General features: G+C 47.1%; 1 protein-coding gene across 1 annotated transcript in view; it reads left to right on the top strand.

Moving 5' to 3' along the window:
• Positions 1-1,004: 1,004 nt before the first annotated feature.
• The window catches only part of LOC135570152 (equilibrative nucleoside transporter 4-like), a gene marked incomplete at its 3' end in the record, with an annotated part of 31,536 nt that continues 13,842 nt past the window's right edge, over positions 1,005-18,698 (top strand). Inside the window, exons 1-4 of the mRNA XM_065016228.1 lie at positions 1,005-1,125; positions 8,881-9,012; positions 10,824-10,937; positions 11,878-12,006. Coding sequence (XP_064872300.1) covers positions 1,005-1,125; positions 8,881-9,012; positions 10,824-10,937; positions 11,878-12,006 — 496 coding nt within the window. The remainder of the gene's footprint in view (positions 1,126-8,880; positions 9,013-10,823; positions 10,938-11,877; positions 12,007-18,698) is intronic.

Raw genomic sequence — 18,698 nt, 5'->3', positions numbered from 1 at the left:
TCTGTTGTCTGGGAGATGAACTGTGTTGACAGAAAAGACTAGAGGCTGGTGGTGGGGGAGGGGGGATATGGGGGGGCTGGTGGTGGGGTTGGTTACAGATGTGTGTATTTAGTATTTACCGAGAGAGAGAGAGGGGGAGAGAGAGAGAGAGAGAGTCTGCGTTTATGTCTGTTTGCTGTCCTATGTTTTGACAGTCAAAAAGAGATATGAGCCTGGAGGTCTAACACCTGTCTATCATGTTGTTCTGTTGTCTCCTCCTACAGGTCACCATCACCCCAAAGCCTCCTGCCTCTCCACTGTTAGCTCTGTGTGTGTCTTGGAGGGAAGGTTGTGTAGCCTCCTCTCCTCTCCTTTCCTCTCCTCTCCTCTCCTCTCCTCTCCTCTCCTCTCCTCTCCTCTCCTCTCCTCTCCTCTCCTCTCCTCTCCTCTCCTCTCCTCTCCTCTCCCCCTCTCCTCTCCTCTCCTCTCCTCTCCTCTCCAGGTGTGTGTAGCGTGTGTTTTGCAAGAAGAGTGTTCGGAGTGTGTATTCCTTTGCGTGTGTGTGTAGTGTACCATAATGAGTACAGCAAGAGTGGAGCGACGGAGGCCAACCCCAGCACAGACCCCTGAGGAGAGAGAGGGATGGGACCAGACAGGGAGAGAGGAGAGAGAGGGATGGGGCCAGACAGGGAGAGGGAGAGAGAGGGATGGGGCCAGACAGGGAGAGAGGAGAGAGAGGGATGGGGCCAGACAGGGAGAGAGGAGAGAGAGGGATGGGGCCAGACAGGGAGAGAGGAGAGAGAGGGATGGGACCAGACAGGGAGAGAGGAGAGAGAGGGATGGGGCCAGACAGGGAGAGAGGAGAGAGAGGATGGGGCCAGACAAGGAGAGAGGAGAGAGGGATTGGGCCAGACAGTGAGAGAGAGAGAGAGGATGGGGCCAGACAGTGAGAGAGGAGAGAGAGGGATGGGGCCAGACAGGGAGAGAGGAGAGGGAGGGGGAGAGGGGGGGCAGGGGAGGGCAGGATGGAGGAGGGCAGAGAAACCAGTGTAGTGCAGAGTTATAGCTTCGACTCGTACCAGCTGGAGGAAGAGGAGGGGACCAAGGGAACGCCGGAGAGAGGAGTGCTGGCCCTGTCAGAGCCGGGTGAGTCTCTCTTTCTGTGTGTGTTTGTGTGTGGTGGGTGTGTGGTTTGTGTTTGTGTGTTTGTGTGTGGAGGGTGTGTGTTTGTGTTTGTGTGTGGAGGGTGTGTGTGTGTTTGTGTGTTTGTGTGTGGTGTGTGTGTGTGTGTGTGGAGGGTGTGTTGTGTGTGTGTGGCGGGTGTGTGGTGTGTGTGTGCGTGGAGGGTATGTGGAGGGTGTGTTGTGTGTATTTTATTATAGAGTTCAGTCCATAACTGGGGTGTCCTAGGGTCAGGGGCCTCAGTATAACTGGGGTGTCCTAGGGACAGGGGCCTCAGTATAACTGGGGTGTCCTAGGGACAGGGGCCTCAGTATAACTGGGGTGTCCTAGGGTCAGGGCCTCAGTATAACTGGGGTGTCCTAGGGACAGGGGCCTCAGTATAACTGGGGTGTCCTAGGGTCAGGGGCCTCAGTATAACTGGGGTGTCCCCTAGGGACAGGGGCCTCAGTATAACTGGGGTGTCCTAGGGACAGGGCCTCAGTATAACTGGGGTGTCCTAGGGACAGGGCCTCAGTATAACTGGGGTGTCCTAGGGACAGGGGCCTCAGTATAACTGGGGTGTCCTAGGGACAGGGGCCTCAGTATAACTGGGGTGTCCTAGGGACAGGGGCCTCAGTATAACTGGGGTGTCCTAGGGACAGGGGCCTCAGTATAACTGGGGTGTCCTAGGGACAGGGGCCTCAGTATAACTGGGGTGTCCTAGGGTCATGCAAGCTACTGGTACTGTTAGGGCTACCTAGATATTACTGTTCGAGCTAGAAACATAAGCATTTAGTTATATATTACTGCACTGTTGGAGCTAGAAACATAAGCATTTAGTTAGATATTACTGTACTGTTGGAGCTAGAAACACAAGCATTATATATTACTGTACTGTTGGAGTTAGAAACACAAGCATTATATATTACTGTACTGTTGGAGCTAGAAACACAAGCATTATATATTACTGTACTGTTGGAGCTAGAAACACAAGCATTATATATTACTGTACTGTTGGAGTTAGAAACACAAGCATTATATATTACTGACTGTTGGAGCTAGAAACACAAGCATTATATATTACTGACTGTTGGAGCTAGAAACACAAGCATTATATATTACTGTACTGTTGGAGCTAGAAACACAAGCATTATATATTACTGACTGTTGGAGCTAGAAACACAAGCATTATATATTACTGACTGTTGGAGCTAGAAACACAAGCATTATATATTACTGTACTGTTGGAGTTAGAAACACAAGCATTATATATTACTGTACTGTTGGAGCTAGAAACACAAGCATTATATATTACTGACTGTTGGAGCTAGAAACACAAGCATTATATATTACTGTACTGTTGGAGTTAGAAACACAAGCATTATATATTACTGTACTGTTGGAGCTAGAAACACAAGCATTATATATTACTGACTGTTGGAGCTAGAAACACAAGCATTATATATTACTGTTGGAGCTAGAAACACAAGCATTATATATTACTGACTGTTGGAGCTAGAAACACAAGCATTATATATTACTGACTGTTGGAGCTAGAAACACAAGCATTATATATTACTGACTGTTGGAGCTAGAAACACAAGCATTATATATTACTGACTGTTGGAGCTAGAAACACAAGCATTATATATTACTGACTGTTGGAGCTAGAAACACAAGCATTATATATTACTGTACTGTTGGAGCTAGAAACACAAGCATTATATATTACTGACTGTTGGAACTAGAAACACAAGCATTATATATTACTGTACTGTTGGAGTTAGAAACACAAGCATTATATATTACTGACTGTTGGAGCTAGAAACATTATATATTACTGTACTGTTGGAGCTAGAAACACAAGCATTATATATTACTGTACTGTTGGAGCTAGAAACACAAGCATTATATATTACTGACTGTTGGAGCTAGAAACACAAGCATTATATATTACTGACTGTTGGAGCTAGAAACACAAGCATTATATATTACTGACTGTTGGAGCTAGAAACACAAGCATTATATATTACTGACTGTTGGAGCTAGAAACATTATATATTACTGTACTGTTGGAGCTAGAAACACAAGCATTATATATTACTGTACTGTTGGAACTAGAAACACAAGCATTATATATTACTGACTGTTGGAGCTAGAAACACAAGCATTATATATTACTGTACTGTTGGAGCTAGAAACACAAGCATTATATATTACTGTTGGAGCTAGAAACACAAGCATTATATATTACTGTACTGTTGGAGCTAGAAACACAAGCATTATATATTACTGTACTGTTGGAGCTAGAAACACAAGCATTATATATTACTGTACTGTTGGAGCTAGAAACACAAGCATTATATATTACTGTACTGTTGGAGCTAGAAACACAAGCATTATATATTACTGTACTGTTGGAGCTAGAAACACAAGCATTATATATTACTGTACTGTTGGAGTTAGAAACACAAGCATTATATATTACTGTACTGTTGGAGCTAGAAACACAAGCATTATATATTACTGTACTGTTGGAGTTAGAAACACAAGCATTATATATTACTGTACTGTTGGAGCTAGAAACACAAGCATTATATATTACTGACTGTTGGAGCTAGAAACACAAGCATTATATATTACTGTACTGTTGGAGCTAGAAACACAAGCATTATATATTACTGTACTGTTGGAGTTAGAAACACAAGCATTATATATTACTGACTGTTGGAGCTAGAAACACAAGCATTATATATTACTGTACTGTTGGATTTAGAAACACAAGCATTATATATTACTGTACTGTTGGAGCTAGAAACACAAGCATTATATATTACTGACTGTTGGAGCTAGAAACACAAGCATTATATATTACTGTACTGTTGGAGCTAGAAACACAAGCATTATATATTACTGTACTGTTGGAGCTAGAAACACAAGCATTATATATTACTGTTGGAGCTAGAAACACAAGCATTATATATTACTGACTGTTGGAGCTAGAAACACAAGCATTATATATTACTGTACTGTTGGAGCTAGAAACACAAGCATTATATATTACTGTACTGTTGGAGCTAGAAACACAAGCATTATATATTACTGTACTGTTGGAGCTAGAAACACAAGCATTATATATTACTGTACTGTTGGAGCTAGAAACACAAGCATTATATATTACTGACTGTTGGAGCTAGAAACACAAGCATTATATATTACTGTACTGTTGGAGCTAGAAACACAAGCATTATATATGTTGGAGCTACTGTACTGTTGGAGCTAGAAACACAAGCATTATATATTACTGTACTGTTGGAGCTAGAAACACAAGCATTATATATTACTGTACTGTTGGACTAGAAACACAAGCATTATATATTACTGTACTGTTGGAGCTAGAAACACAAGCATTATATATTACTGTACTGTTGGAGCTAGAAACACAAGCATTATATATTACTGTACTGTTGGAGCTAGAAACACAAGCATTATATATTACTGTACTGTTGGAGCTAGAAACACAAGCATTATATATTACTGACTGTTGGAGCTAGAAACACAAGCATTATATATTACTGTACTGTTGGATTTAGAAACACAAGCATTATATATTACTGTACTGTTGGAGCTAGAAACACAAGCATTATATATTACTGTTGGAGCTAGAAACACAAGCATTATATATTACTGACTGTTGGAGCTAGAAACACAAGCATTATATATTACTGTACTGTTGGAGCTAGAAACACAAGCATTATATATTACTGTACTGTTGGAGCTAGAAACACAAGCATTATATATTACTGTACTGTTGGAGCTAGAAACACAAGCATTATATATTACTGTACTGTTGGAGCTAGAAACATTATATATTACTGACTGTTGGAGCTAGAAACACAAGCATTATATATTACTGTACTGTTGGAGCTAGAAACATTATATATTACTGTACTGTTGGAGCTAGAAACATTATATATTACTGTACTGTTGGAGCTAGAAACACAAGCATTATATATTACTGACTGTTGGAGTTAGAAACACAAGCATTATATATTACTGACTGTTGGAGCTAGAAACACAAGCATTATATATTACTGCACTGTTGGAGCTAGAAACACAAGCATTATATATTACTGACTGTTGGAGCTAGAAACACAAGCATTATATATTACTGTACTGTTGGAGCTAGAAACACAAGCATTATATATTACTGACTGTTGGAGCTAGAAACACAAGCATTATATATTACTGTACTGTTGGAGCTAGAAACACAAGCATTATATATTACTGTACTGTTGGAGCTAGAAACACAAGCATTATATATTACTGACTGTTGGAGCTAGAAACACAAGCATTATATATTACTGACTGTTAGACTAGAAACACAAGCATTATATATTACTGTACTGTTGGAGCTAGAAACACAAGCATTATATATTACTGTACTGTTGGAGCTAGAAACACAAGCATTATATATTACTGTACTGTTGGAGCTAGAAACACAAGCATTATATATTACTGTACTGTTGGAGCTAGAAACATTATATATTACTGACTGTTGGAGCTAGAAACACAAGCATTATATATTACTGTACTGTTGGAGCTAGAAACATTATATATTACTGTACTGTTGGAGCTAGAAACATTATATATTACTGTACTGTTGGAGCTAGAAACACAAGCATTATATATTACTGACTGTTGGAGCTAGAAACACAAGCATTATATATTACTGACTGTTGGAGCTAGAAACACAAGCATTATATATTACTGCACTGTTGGAGCTAGAAACACAAGCATTATATATTACTGACTGTTGGAGTTAGAAACACAAGCATTATATATTACTGTACTGTTGGAGTTAGAAACACAAGCATTATATATTACTGTACTGTTGGAGCTAGAAACACAAGCATTATATATTACTGTACTGTTGGAGCTAGAAACACAAGCATTATATATTACTGACTGTTGGAGCTAGAAACACAAGCATTATATATTACTGTACTGTTGGAGCTAGAAACACAAGCATTATATATTACTGTACTGTTGGAGCTAGAAACACAAGCATTATATATTACTGACTGTTGGAGCTAGAAACACAAGCATTATATATTACTGTACTGTTGGAGCTAGAAACACAAGCATTATATATTACTGACTGTTGGAGCTAGAAACACAAGCATTATATATTACTGTACTGTTGGAGCTAGAAACACAAGCATTATATATTACTGTACTGTTGGAGTTAGAAACACAAGCATTATATATTACTGTACTGTTGGAGCTAGAAACACAAGCATTATATATTACTGTACTGTTGGAGCTAGAAACACAAGCATTATATATTACTGACTGTTGGAGCTAGAAACACAAGCATTATATATTACTGTACTGTTGGAGCTAGAAACACAAGCATTATATATTACTGTACTGTTGGAGCTAGAAACACAAGCATTATATATTACTGACTGTTGGAGTTAGAAACACAAGCATTATATATTACTGACTGTTGGAGCTAGAAACACAAGCATTAGATATTACTGTACTGTTGGAGCTAGAAACATTATATATTACTGTACTGTTGGAGCTAGAAACACAAGCATTATATATTACTGTACTGTTGGAGCTAGAAACACAAGCATTATATATTACTGTACTGTTGGAGCTAGAAACACAAGCATTATATATTACTGTACTGTTGGAGCTAGAAACACAAGCATTATATATTACTGTACTGTTGGAGCTAGAAACACAAGCATTATATATTACTGTACTGTTGGAGTTAGAAACACAAGCATTATATATTACTGACTGTTGGAGCTAGAAACACAAGCATTATATATTACTGTACTGTTGGAGCTAGAAACACAAGCATTATATATTACTGTACTGTTGGAGCTAGAAACACAAGCATTATATATTACTGTACTGTTGGAGCTAGAAACACAAGCATTATATATTACTGACTGTTGGAGTTAGAAACACAAGCATTTAGTTATATATTACTGTACTGTTGGAGTTAGAAACACAAGCATTATATATTACTGACTGTTGGAGCTAGAAACATTATATATTACTGTACTGTTGGAGTTAGAAACACAAGCATTATATATTACTGACTGTTGGAGCTAGAAACACAAGCATTATATATTACTGTACTGTTGGAGCTAGAAACACAAGCATTATATATTACTGTACTGTTGGAGTTAGAAACACAAGCATTATATATTACTGTACTGTTGGAGCTAGAAACACAAGCATTATATATTACTGTACTGTTGGAGCTAGAAACACAAGCATTATATATTACTGACTGTTGGAGCTAGAAACACAAGCATTATATATTACTGACTGTTGGAGTTAGAAACACAAGCATTATATATTACTGTACTGTTGGAGCTAGAAACACAAGCATTATATATTACTGTACTGTTGGAGCTAGAAACACAAGCATTATATATTACTGTACTGTTGGAGCTAGAAACACAAGCATTATATATTACTGTACTGTTGGAGCTAGAAACACAAGCATTATATATTACTGACTGTTGGAGCTAGAAACACAAGCATTATATATTACTGTACTGTTGGAGTTAGAAACACAAGCATTATATATTACTGTACTGTTGGAGCTAGAAACACAAGCATTAGATATTACTGTACTGTTGGAGCTAGAAACACAAGCATTATATATTACTGACTGTTGGAGCTAGAAACACAAGCATTATATATTACTGTACTGTTGGAGCTAGAAACACAAGCATTAGATATTACTGTACTGTTGGAGCTAGAAACACAAGCACATTATATATTACTGTACTGTTAGACTAGAAACACAAGCATTATATATTACTGTACTGTTGGAGCTAGAAACACAAGCATTATATATTACTGTACTGTTGGAGCTAGAAACACAAGCATTATATATTACTGTACTGTTGGAGCTAGAAACACAAGCATTAGATATTACTGACTGTTGGAGTTAGAAACATTATATATAAACACAATAATTTCCATGCTCCTTCGATAACATTTCTCTCTCTCCCCCTCTCTCTCCCACCAATTCCTCTCTCCCCCCTCTCTCCCCCTCTTCCTCTCTCCCCCTCTTCCTCTTCCTCTCTCCCCTCTCTTCCTCTCCCCCCTCTTCCTCTCTCCCCCTCTTCCTTTCTCCCCCTCTTCCTCTCCCCCTCTTCCTCTCTCCCCCTCTCTCTCTCCCCACTCTTCCTCTCTCCCCCTCTCTCTAACTCTCTCTCTCTGTATCTCTCCCCCTCTCTCTCTCCCCCTCTCTCCCACCAATTCCTCTCTCCCCCTCTCCCCCCTCTTCCTCTCTCCCCCTCTTCCTCTCTCCCCCCCCTCTTCCTCTCCCCCTCTTCCTTCCTCCCCCTCTTCCTCTCCCCCTCTTCCTCTCTCCCCCTCTTCCTCTCTCCCCCTCTCCCCCTCTCTCTCCCCCTCTCTCTCCCCTCTTCCTCTCTCCCCCTCTTCCTCTCCCCCTCTTACTCTCTCCCCCCTCTCTCTCTCCCCCTCTTCCTCCTCCCCCTCTTCCTCTCTCCCCCCTCTCTCTCTCCCCCTCTTCCTCTCTCTCTGTCTCTCTCCCCCTCTTCCTCTCTCCCCCTCTTCCTCTCTCCCCCTCTTCCTCTCCCCCTCTTCCTCTCTCCCCCTCTCTCTCTCCCCCCCTTTTCCTCTCTCTCTCTGTCTCCTCCTCTCTCTCTCTTCCCCCTCTTCCTCTCTCTCCGCCAGCCTTTGAGGAGCCAGTCCCTGACGACCGTTACCATGGTATCTACTTTGCGATGCTATTGGCTGGCGTGGGCTTCCTGCTTCCCTACAACAGCTTCATCACCGACGTGGATTACCTTCACCACAAGTTCCAGGGTAACAGACACACACACACACACACACACACACACACACACACACACACACAGACACAGACACAGACACACACACACACACGGTGCTAAGACGACAGCAGTCTGGACCACCAGACGACCCCAGTGTTATAATGCTGTTGTAGAGACAGCAGTCTGGACCACCAGACGACCCCGGTGTTATAATGCTGTTGTAGAGACAGCGGTCTGGACCACCAGATGACCCCGGTGTTGTAGAGACAGCAGTCTGGACCACCAGACGACCCCAGTGTTATAATGCTGTTGTAGAGACAGCAGTCTGGACCACCAGACGACCCCGGTGTTATAATGCTGTTGTAGAGACAGCAGTCTGGACCACCAGACGACCCCGGTGTTATAATGCTGTCGTAGAGACAGCAGTCTGGACCACCAGACGACCCCGGTGTTATAATGCTGTCGTAGAGACAGCAGTCTGGACCACCAGACGACCCGGTGTTATAATGCTGTCGTAGAGACAGCAGTCTGGACCACCAGATGACCCCGGTGTTATAATGCTGTTGTAGAGACAGCAGTCTGGACCACCAGGCGACCCCAGTGTTATAATGCTGGTTGTAGAGACAGCAGTCTGGACCACCAGACGACCCGGTGTTATAATGCTGTTGTAGAGACAGCAGTCTGGACCACCAGGCGACCCGGTGTTATAATGCTGTTGTAGAGACAGCAGTCTGGACCACCAGACGACCCTGGTGTTATAATGCTGTTGTAGAGACAGCAGTCTGGACCACCAGGCGACCCCGGTGTTATAATGCTGTTGTAGAGACAGCAGTCTGGACCACCAGGCGACCCGGTGTTATAATGCTGTTGTAGAGACAGCAGTCTGGACCACCAGGCGACCCGGTGTTATAATGCTGTTGTAGAGACAGCAGTCTGGACCACCAGGCGACCCCGGTGTTATAATGCTGTCGTAGAGACAGCAGTCTGGACCACCAGGCGACCCGGTGTTATAATGCTGTTGTAGAGACAGCAGTCTGGACCACCAGGCGACCCCGGTGTTATAATGCTGTTGTAGAGACAGCAGTCTGGACCACCAGACGACCCGGTGTTATAATGCTGTTGTAGAGACAGCAGTCTGGACCACAGGCGACCCGGTGTTATAATGCTGTTGTAGAGACAGCAGTCTGGACCACCAGATGACCCGGTGTTATAATGCTGTTGTAGAGACAGCAGTCTGGACCACCAGACGACCCCGGTGTTATAATGCTGTTGTAGAGACAGCAGTCTGGACCACCAGAGCGACCCCGGTGTTATAATGCTGTTGTAGAGACAGCAGTCTGGACCACCAGACGACCCGGTGTTATAATGCTGTTGTAGAGACAGCAGTCTGGACCACCAGACGACCCCGGTGTTATAATGCTGTTGTAGAGACAGCAGTCTGGACCACCAGGCGACCCGGTGTTATAATGCTGTTGTAGAGACAGCAGTCTGGACCACCAGACGACCCGGTGTTATAATGCTGTTGTAGAGACAGCAGTCTGGACCACCAGGCGACCCCGGTGTTATAATGCTGTTGTAGAGACAGCAGTCTGGACCACCAGGCGACCCCGGTGTTATAATGCTGTTGTAGAGACAGCAGTCTGGACCACCAGGCGACCCGGTGTTATAATGCTGTTGTAGAGACAGCAGTCTGGACCACCAGACGACCCGGTGTTATAATGCTGTTGTAGAGACAGCAGTATGGACCACCAGACGACCCCGGTGTTATAATGCTGGTTGTATTGTTCTGGTCTTCCATGGGGGGAGTAATGTGCTTTTCTTCCACTTTCTCTCTCTGTGTAGGATCCTTCATAGTGTTTGATATGAGTCTGGTGTATATCGTGGTGGCTCTTGTCGCAGTCATACTAAACAACATCCTTGTGGAGAGAATCAGTCTACACACACGAATCACCGTGGGTGAGTTAACACACACACACACACACACACACACACACACACACACACACACACACACACAGGAGAGAATCAGTCTACACACACGAATCACCGTGGGTGAGTTAACACACACACACACACACACACACAGGAGAGAATCAGTCTACACACACGAATCACCGTGGGTGAGTTAACACACACACACACACACACACACACACACACACACACACACACACACACACACACACACACACAGGAGAGAATCAGTCTACACACACGAATCACCGTGGGTGAGTTACCTGCTATTACCACACAGTAAACCAACCCTCCTCCCCCACCAGGTTACCTGTTATTACCACACAGTAAACCAACCCTCCTCCTCCCCCACCAGGTTACCTGTTATTACCACACAGTAAACCAACCCTCCTCCTCCACCAGGTTACCTGTTATTACCACACAGTAAACCAACCCTCCTCCCACCAGGTTACCTGTTATTACCACACAGTAAACCAACCCTCCTCCTCCACCAGGTTACCTGTTATTACCACACAGTAAACCAACCCTCCTCCTCCCCCACCAGGTTACCTGTTATTACCACACAGTAAACCAACCCTCCTCCCCCACCAGATTACCTGTTATTACCACACAGTAAACCAACCCTCCTCCCCCACCAGGTTACCTGTTATTACCACACAGTAAACCAACCCTCCTCCTCCCCCACCAGGTTACCTGTTATTACCACACAGTAAACCAACCCTCCTCCTCCACCAGGTTACCTGTTATTACCACACAGTAAACCAACCCTCCTCCTCCCCCACCAGGTTACCTGTTATTACCAGACAGTAAACCAACCCTCCTCCCACCAGGTTACCTATTATTACCACACAGTAAACCAACCCTCCTCCCCCACCAGGTTACCTGTTATTACCACACAGTAAACCAACCCTCCTCCCACCAGGTTACCTGTTCGCTCTGAGTCCTCTGGTGTTCGTCAGCGTGTTTGATGTGTGGTTGGAATCCTTCACCACCAGACAGGCTTACATCGTCAACCTCTTCTCTGTTGGGGTGGTCGCCTTCGGATGTACAGGTACCACCCTTCCCTTCCCCTGTCTGTTACCTTCAGATGTACAGGTACCACCCTTCCCCTGTCCGTTGCCTTCAGATGTACAGGTACCACCCTTCCCTTCCCCTGTCCGTTGCCTTCAGATGTACAGGTACCACCCTTCCCCTGTCCGTTGCCTTCAGATGTACAGGTACCACCCTTCCCTTCCCCTGTCCGTTACCTTCAGATGTACAGGTACCACCCTTCCCTTCCCCTGTCCGTTACCTTCAGATGTACAGGTACCACCCTTCCCTTCCCCTGTCCGTTACCTTCAGATGTACAGGTACCACCCTTCCCTTCCCCTGTCCGTTGCCTTCAGATGTACAGGTACCCCCCTTCCCTTCCCCTGTCTGTTACCTTCAGATGTACAGGTACCACCCTTCCCCTGTCCGTTACCTTCAGATGTACAGGTACCACCCTTCCCTTCCCCTGTCCGTTACCTTCAGATGTACAGGTACCACCCTTCCCTTCCCCTGTCCGTTACCTTCAGATGTACAGGTACCCCCCTTCCCTTCCCCTGTCCGTTACCTTCAGATGTACAGGTACCACCCTTCCCCTGTCTGTTGCCTTCAGATGTACAGGTACCACCCTTCCCTTCCCCTGTCCGTTACCTTCAGATGTACAGGTACCACCCTTCCCCTTCCCCTGTCCGTTACCTTCAGATGTACAGGTACCACCCTTCCCCTGTCCGTTACCTTCAGATGTACAGGTACCACCCTTCCCCTGTCCGTTACCTTCAGATGTACAGGTACCCCCCTTCCCTTCCCCTGTCCGTTACCTTCAGATGTACAGGTACCACCCTTCCCTTCCCCTGTCTGTTACCTTCAGATGTACAGGTACCACCCTTCCCCTGTCCGTTACCTTCAGATGTACAGGTACCACCCTTCCCCTGTCCGTTACCTTCAGATGTACAGGTACCACCCTTCCCCTGTCCGTTACCTTCAGATGTACAGGTACCACCGTTCCCTTCCCCTGTCCGTTACCTTCAGATGTACAGGTACCACCCTTCCCTTCCCCTGTCCGTTACCTTCAGATGTACAGGTACCACCCTTCCCTTCCCCTGTCCGTTACCTTCAGATGTACAGGTATCACCCTTCCCCTGTCCGTTACCTTCAGATGTACAGGTATCACCCTTCCCCTGTCCGTTACCTTCAGATGTACAGGTATCACCCTTCCCCTGTCTGTTACCTTCAGATGTACAGGTACCACCCTTCCCCTGTCTGTTACCTTCAGATGTACAGGTACCACCCTTCCCCTGTCCGTTACCTTCAGATGTACAGGTACCACCCTTCCCTTCCCCTGTCCGTTACCTTCAGATGTACAGGTACCACCCTTCCCTTCCCCTGTCCGTTACCTTCAGATGTACAGGTACCACCCTTCCCCTGTCTGTTGCCTTCAGATGTACAGGTACCACCCTTCCCTTCCCCTGTCCGTTACCTTCAGATGTACAGGTACCACCCTTCCCTTCCCCTGTCCGTTACCTTCAGATGTACAGGTACCACCCTTCCCTTCCCCTGTCCGTTACCTTCAGATGTACAGGTACCACCCTTCCCCTGTCCGTTACCTTCAGATGTACAGGTACCCCCCTTCCCTTCCCCTGTCCGTTACCTTCAGATGTACAGGTACCACCCTTCCCTTCCCCTGTCTGTTACCTTCAGATGTACAGGTACCACCCTTCCCCTGTCCGTTACCTTCAGATGTACAGGTACCACCCTTCCCCTGTCCGTTACCTTCAGATGTACAGGTACCACCCTTCCCCTGTCCGTTACCTTCAGATGTACAGGTACCACCCTTCCCTTCCCCTGTCCGTTACCTTCAGATGTACAGGTACCACCCTTCCCTTCCCCTGTCCGTTACCTTCAGATGTACAGGTACCACCCTTCCCTTCCCCTGTCCGTTACCTTCACATGTACAGGTATCACCCTTCCCCTGTCCGTTACCTTCAGATGTACAGGTATCACCCTTCCCCTGTCCGTTACCTTCAGATGTACAGGTATCACCCTTCCCCTGTCTGTTACCTTCAGATGTACAGGTACCACCCTTCCCCTGTCTGTTACCTTCAGATGTACAGGTACCACCCTTCCCTTCCCCTGTCCGTTACCTTCAGATGTACAGGTACCACCCTTCCCCTGTCCGTTACCTTCAGATGTACAGGTACCCCCCTTCCCTTCCCCTGTCCGTTACCTTCAGATGTACAGGTACCACCCTTCCCTTCCCCTGTCTGTTACCTTCAGATGTACAGGTACCACCCTTCCCCTGTCCGTTACCTTCAGATGTACAGGTACCACCCTTCCCCTGTCCGTTACCTTCAGATGTACAGGTACCACCCTTCCCCTGTCCGTTACCTTCAGATGTACAGGTACCACCCTTCCCTTCCCCTGTCCGTTACCTTCAGATGTACAGGTACCACCCTTCCCTTCCCCTGTCCGTTACCTTCAGATGTACAGGTACCACCCTTCCCTTCCCTGTCCGTTACCTTCACATGTACAGGTATCACCCTTCCCCTGTCCGTTACCTTCAGATGTACAGGTATCACCCTTCCCTGTCCGTTACCTTCAGATGTACAGGTATCACCCTTCCCCTGTCTGTTACCTTCAGATGTACAGGTACCACCCTTCCCCTGTCTGTTACCTTCAGATGTACAGGTACCACCCTTCCCTTCCCCTGTCCATTACCTTCAGATGTACAGGTACCACCCTTTTCCTTCCCCTGTCCGTTACCTTCAGATGTACAGGTACCACCCTTCCCTTCCCTGTCCGTTACCTTCAGATGTACAGGTACCACCCTTCCCTTCCCCTGTCCGTTACCTTCAGATGTACAGGTACCACCCTTCCCTTCCCCTGTCCGTTACCTTCCGATGTACAGGTATCACCCTTCCCCCTGTCCGTTACCTTCAGATGTACAGGTATCACCCTTCCCTGTCCGTTACCTTCAGATGTACAGGTATCACCCTTCCCCTGTCTGTTACCTTCAGATGTACAGGTACCACCCTTCCCCCCTGTCTGTTGCCTTCAGATGTACAGGTACCACCCTTCCCCTGTCCGTTACCTTCAGATGTACAGGTACCACCCTTCCTTCCCCTGTCCGTTACCTTCAGATGTACAGGTACCACCCTTCCCTTCCCCTGTCCGTTACCTTCAGATGTACAGGTACCACCCTTTCCTTCCCTGTCCGTTCCTTCAGATGTACAGGTACCACCCTTCCCCTGTCCGTTACCTTCAGATGTACAGGTACCACCCTTCCCTTCCTGTCTGTTACCTTCAGATGTACAGGTACCACCCTTCCCTTCCCCTGTCCGTTACCTTCAGATGTACAGGTACCACCCTTCCCTTCCCCTGTCCGTTACCTTCTGATGTACAGGTACCACCCTTCCCCTGTCCATTACCTTCAGATGTACAGGTACCACCCTTCCCTTCCCCTGTCCGTTACCTTCAGATGTACAGGTACCACCCTTCCCTTCCCCTGTCCGTTACCTTCAGATGTACAGGTACCACCTTCCCTTCCCCTGTCCGTTACCTTCAGATGTACAGGTACCACCCTTCCCTTCCCCTGTCCGTTACCTTCTGATGTACAGGTACCACCCTTCCCTTCCCCTGTCCGTTATCTTCAGATGTACAGGTACCACCCTTCCCTTCCCCTGTCCGTTACCTTCAGATGTACAGGTACCACCCTTCCCTTCCCCTGTCCGTTACCTTCAGATGTACAGGTACCACCCTTCCCTTCCCCTGTCCGTTACCTTCAGATGTACAGGTACCACCCTTCCCTTCCTGTCCGTTGCCTTCAGATGTACAGGTACCACCCTTCCTTCCCCTGTCCGTTACCTTCAGATGTACAGGTACCACCCTTCCCTTCCCTGTCCGTTACCTTCAGATGTACAGGTACCACCCTTCCTTCCCCTGTCCGTTACCTTCAGATGTACAGGTACCACCCCTTCCCTGTCCGTTACCTTCAGATGTACAGGTACCACCCTTCCCTGTCCGTTACCTTCAGATGTACAGGTACCACCCTTCCCCTGTCCGTTGCCTTCAGATGTACAGGTACCACCCTTCCCCTTCCCCTGTCCGTTGCCTTCAGATGTACAGGTACCACCCTTCCCTTCCCTGTCCGTTACCTTCAGATGTACAGGTACCACCCTTCCCCTTCCCCTGTCCGTTACCTTCAGATGTACAGGTACCACCCTTCCCTTCCCCTGTCCGTTGCCTTCAGATGTACAGGTACCACCCTTCCCTTCCCCTGTCCGTTGCCTTCAGATGTACAGGTACCACCCTTCCCTTCCCCTGTCCGTTACCTTCAGATGTACAGGTACCACCCTTCCTTCCCCTGTCCGTTACCTTCAGATGTACAGGTACCACCCTTCCCTTCCCCTGTCCGTTACCTTCAGATGTACAGGTACCACCCTTCCCTTCCCTGTCCGTTACCTTCAGATGTACAGGTACCACCCCTTCCCCTGTCCGTTGCCTTCAGATGTACAGGTACCACCCTTCCCTTCCCCTGTCCGTTACCTTCAGATGTACAGGTACCACCCTTCCCTTCCCCTGTCCGTTACCTTCAGATGTACAGGTACCACCCTTCCCTTCCCCTGTCCGTTACCTTCAGATGTACAGGTACCACCCTTCCCTTCCCCTGTCCGTTACCTTCAGATGTACAGGTACCACCCTTCCTTCCCTGTCCGTTACCTTCAGATGTACAGGTACCACCCTTCCTTCCCCTGTCCGTTACCTTCAGATGTACAGGTACCACCCTTCCCTTCCCTGTCCGTTACCTTCAGATGTACAGGTACACCCTTCCCTTCCCCTGTCCGTTGCCTTCAGATGTACAGGTACCACCCTTCCCCTGTCTGTTACCTTCAGATGTACAGGTACCACCCTTCCCTTCCCTGTCCGTTACCTTCAGATGTACAGGTACCACCCTTCCCTTCCCTGTCCGTTACCTTCAGATGTACAGGTACCACCCTTCCCTTCCCCTATCCGTTGCCTTCAGATGTACAGGTACCACCCTTCCCTTCCCCTGTCCGTTACCTTCAGATGTACAGGTACCACCCTTCCCTTCCCTGTCCGTTACCTTCAGATGTACAGGTACCACCCTTCCCTTCCCCTGTCCGTTACCTTCAGATGTACAGGTACCACCCTTCCCTTCCCTGTCCGTTACCTTCAGATGTACAGGTACCACCCTTCCCTTCCCCTGTCCGTTGCCTTCAGATGTACAGGTACCACCCTTCCCTTCCCCTGTCCGTTGCCTTCAGATGTACAGGTACCCCCTTCCCTTCCCCTGTCCGTTACCTTCAGATGTACAGGTACCACCGTTCCCTTCCTTCCACTGTCCGTTGCCTTCAGATGTACAGGTACCACCCTTCCCTTCCCCTGTCCGTTACCTTCAGATGTACAGGTACCACCCTTCCCCTGTCCGTTACCTTCAGATGTACAGGTACCACCCTTCCCTTCCCCTGTCCGTTGCCTTCAGATGTACAGGTACCACCCTTCCTTCCCTGTCCGTTACCTTCTGATGTACAGGTACCACCCTTCCCTTCCCTGTCCGTTATCTTCAGATGTACAGGTACCACCCTTCCCTTCCCTGTCCGTTACCTTCAGATGTACAGGTACCACCCTTCCCTTCCCCTGTCCGTTACCTTCAGATGTACAGGTACCACCCTTCCCCTGTCCGTTGCCTTCAGATGTACAGGTACCACCCTTCCCTTCCCTGTCCGTTACCTTCAGATGTACAGGTACCACCCTTCCCTTCCCCTGTCCGTTACCTTCAGATGTACAGGTACCACCCTTCCCTTCCCCTGTCCGTTACCTTCAGATGTACAGGTACCACCCTTCCCTTCCCTGTCCGTTACCTTCAGATGTACAGGTACCACCCTTCCCTGTCCGTTACCTTCAGATGTACAGGTACCACCCTTCCCCCCTGTCCGTTACCTTCAGATGTACAGGTACCACCCTTCCCTTCCCCTGTCCGTTACCTTCAGATGTACAGGTACCACCCTTCCCCTTCCCCTGTCCGTTACCTTCAGATGTACAGGTACCACCCCTTCCCTGTCTGTTACCTTCAGATGTACAGGTACCACCCTTCCCTTCCCCTGTCCGTTACCTTCAGATGTACAGGTACCACCCTTCCCTTCCCCTGTCCGTTACCTTCAGATGTACAGGTACCACCCTTCCCTTCCCCTATCCGTTGCCTTCAGATGTACAGGTACCACCCTTCCCTTCCCCTGTCCGTTACCTTCAGATGTACAGGTACCCCCCTTCCCTTCCCCTGTCCGTTACCTTCAGATGTACAGGTACCACCCTTCCCTTCCCCTGTCCGTTACCTTCAGATGTACAGGTACCACCCTTCCTTCCCCTGTCCGTTACCTTCAGATGTACAGGTACCACCCTTCCCTTCCCTGTCCGTTGCCTTCAGATGTACAGGTACCACCCTTCCCCTTCCCCTGTCCGTTACCTTCAGATGTACAGGTACCCCCTTCCCCTTCCCCTGTCCGTTACCTTCAGATGTACAGGTACCACCGTTCCCTTCCCTGTCCGTTGCCTTCAGATGTACAGGTACCACCCTTCCCTTCCCCTGTCCGTTACCTTCAGATGTACAGGTACCACCCTTCCCCTGTCCGTTACCTTCAGATGTACAGGTACCACCCTTCCCTTCCCTGTCCGTTGCCTTCAGATGTACAGGTACCACCC

The sequence above is a fragment of the Oncorhynchus nerka genome, unplaced genomic scaffold (genome assembly GCF_034236695.1).
Source record: "Oncorhynchus nerka isolate Pitt River unplaced genomic scaffold, Oner_Uvic_2.0 unplaced_scaffold_1075, whole genome shotgun sequence".
Taxonomy (NCBI): Eukaryota; Metazoa; Chordata; class Actinopteri; order Salmoniformes; family Salmonidae; genus Oncorhynchus; species Oncorhynchus nerka.
This window is presented reverse-complemented; position numbering and strand designations above follow the sequence as displayed.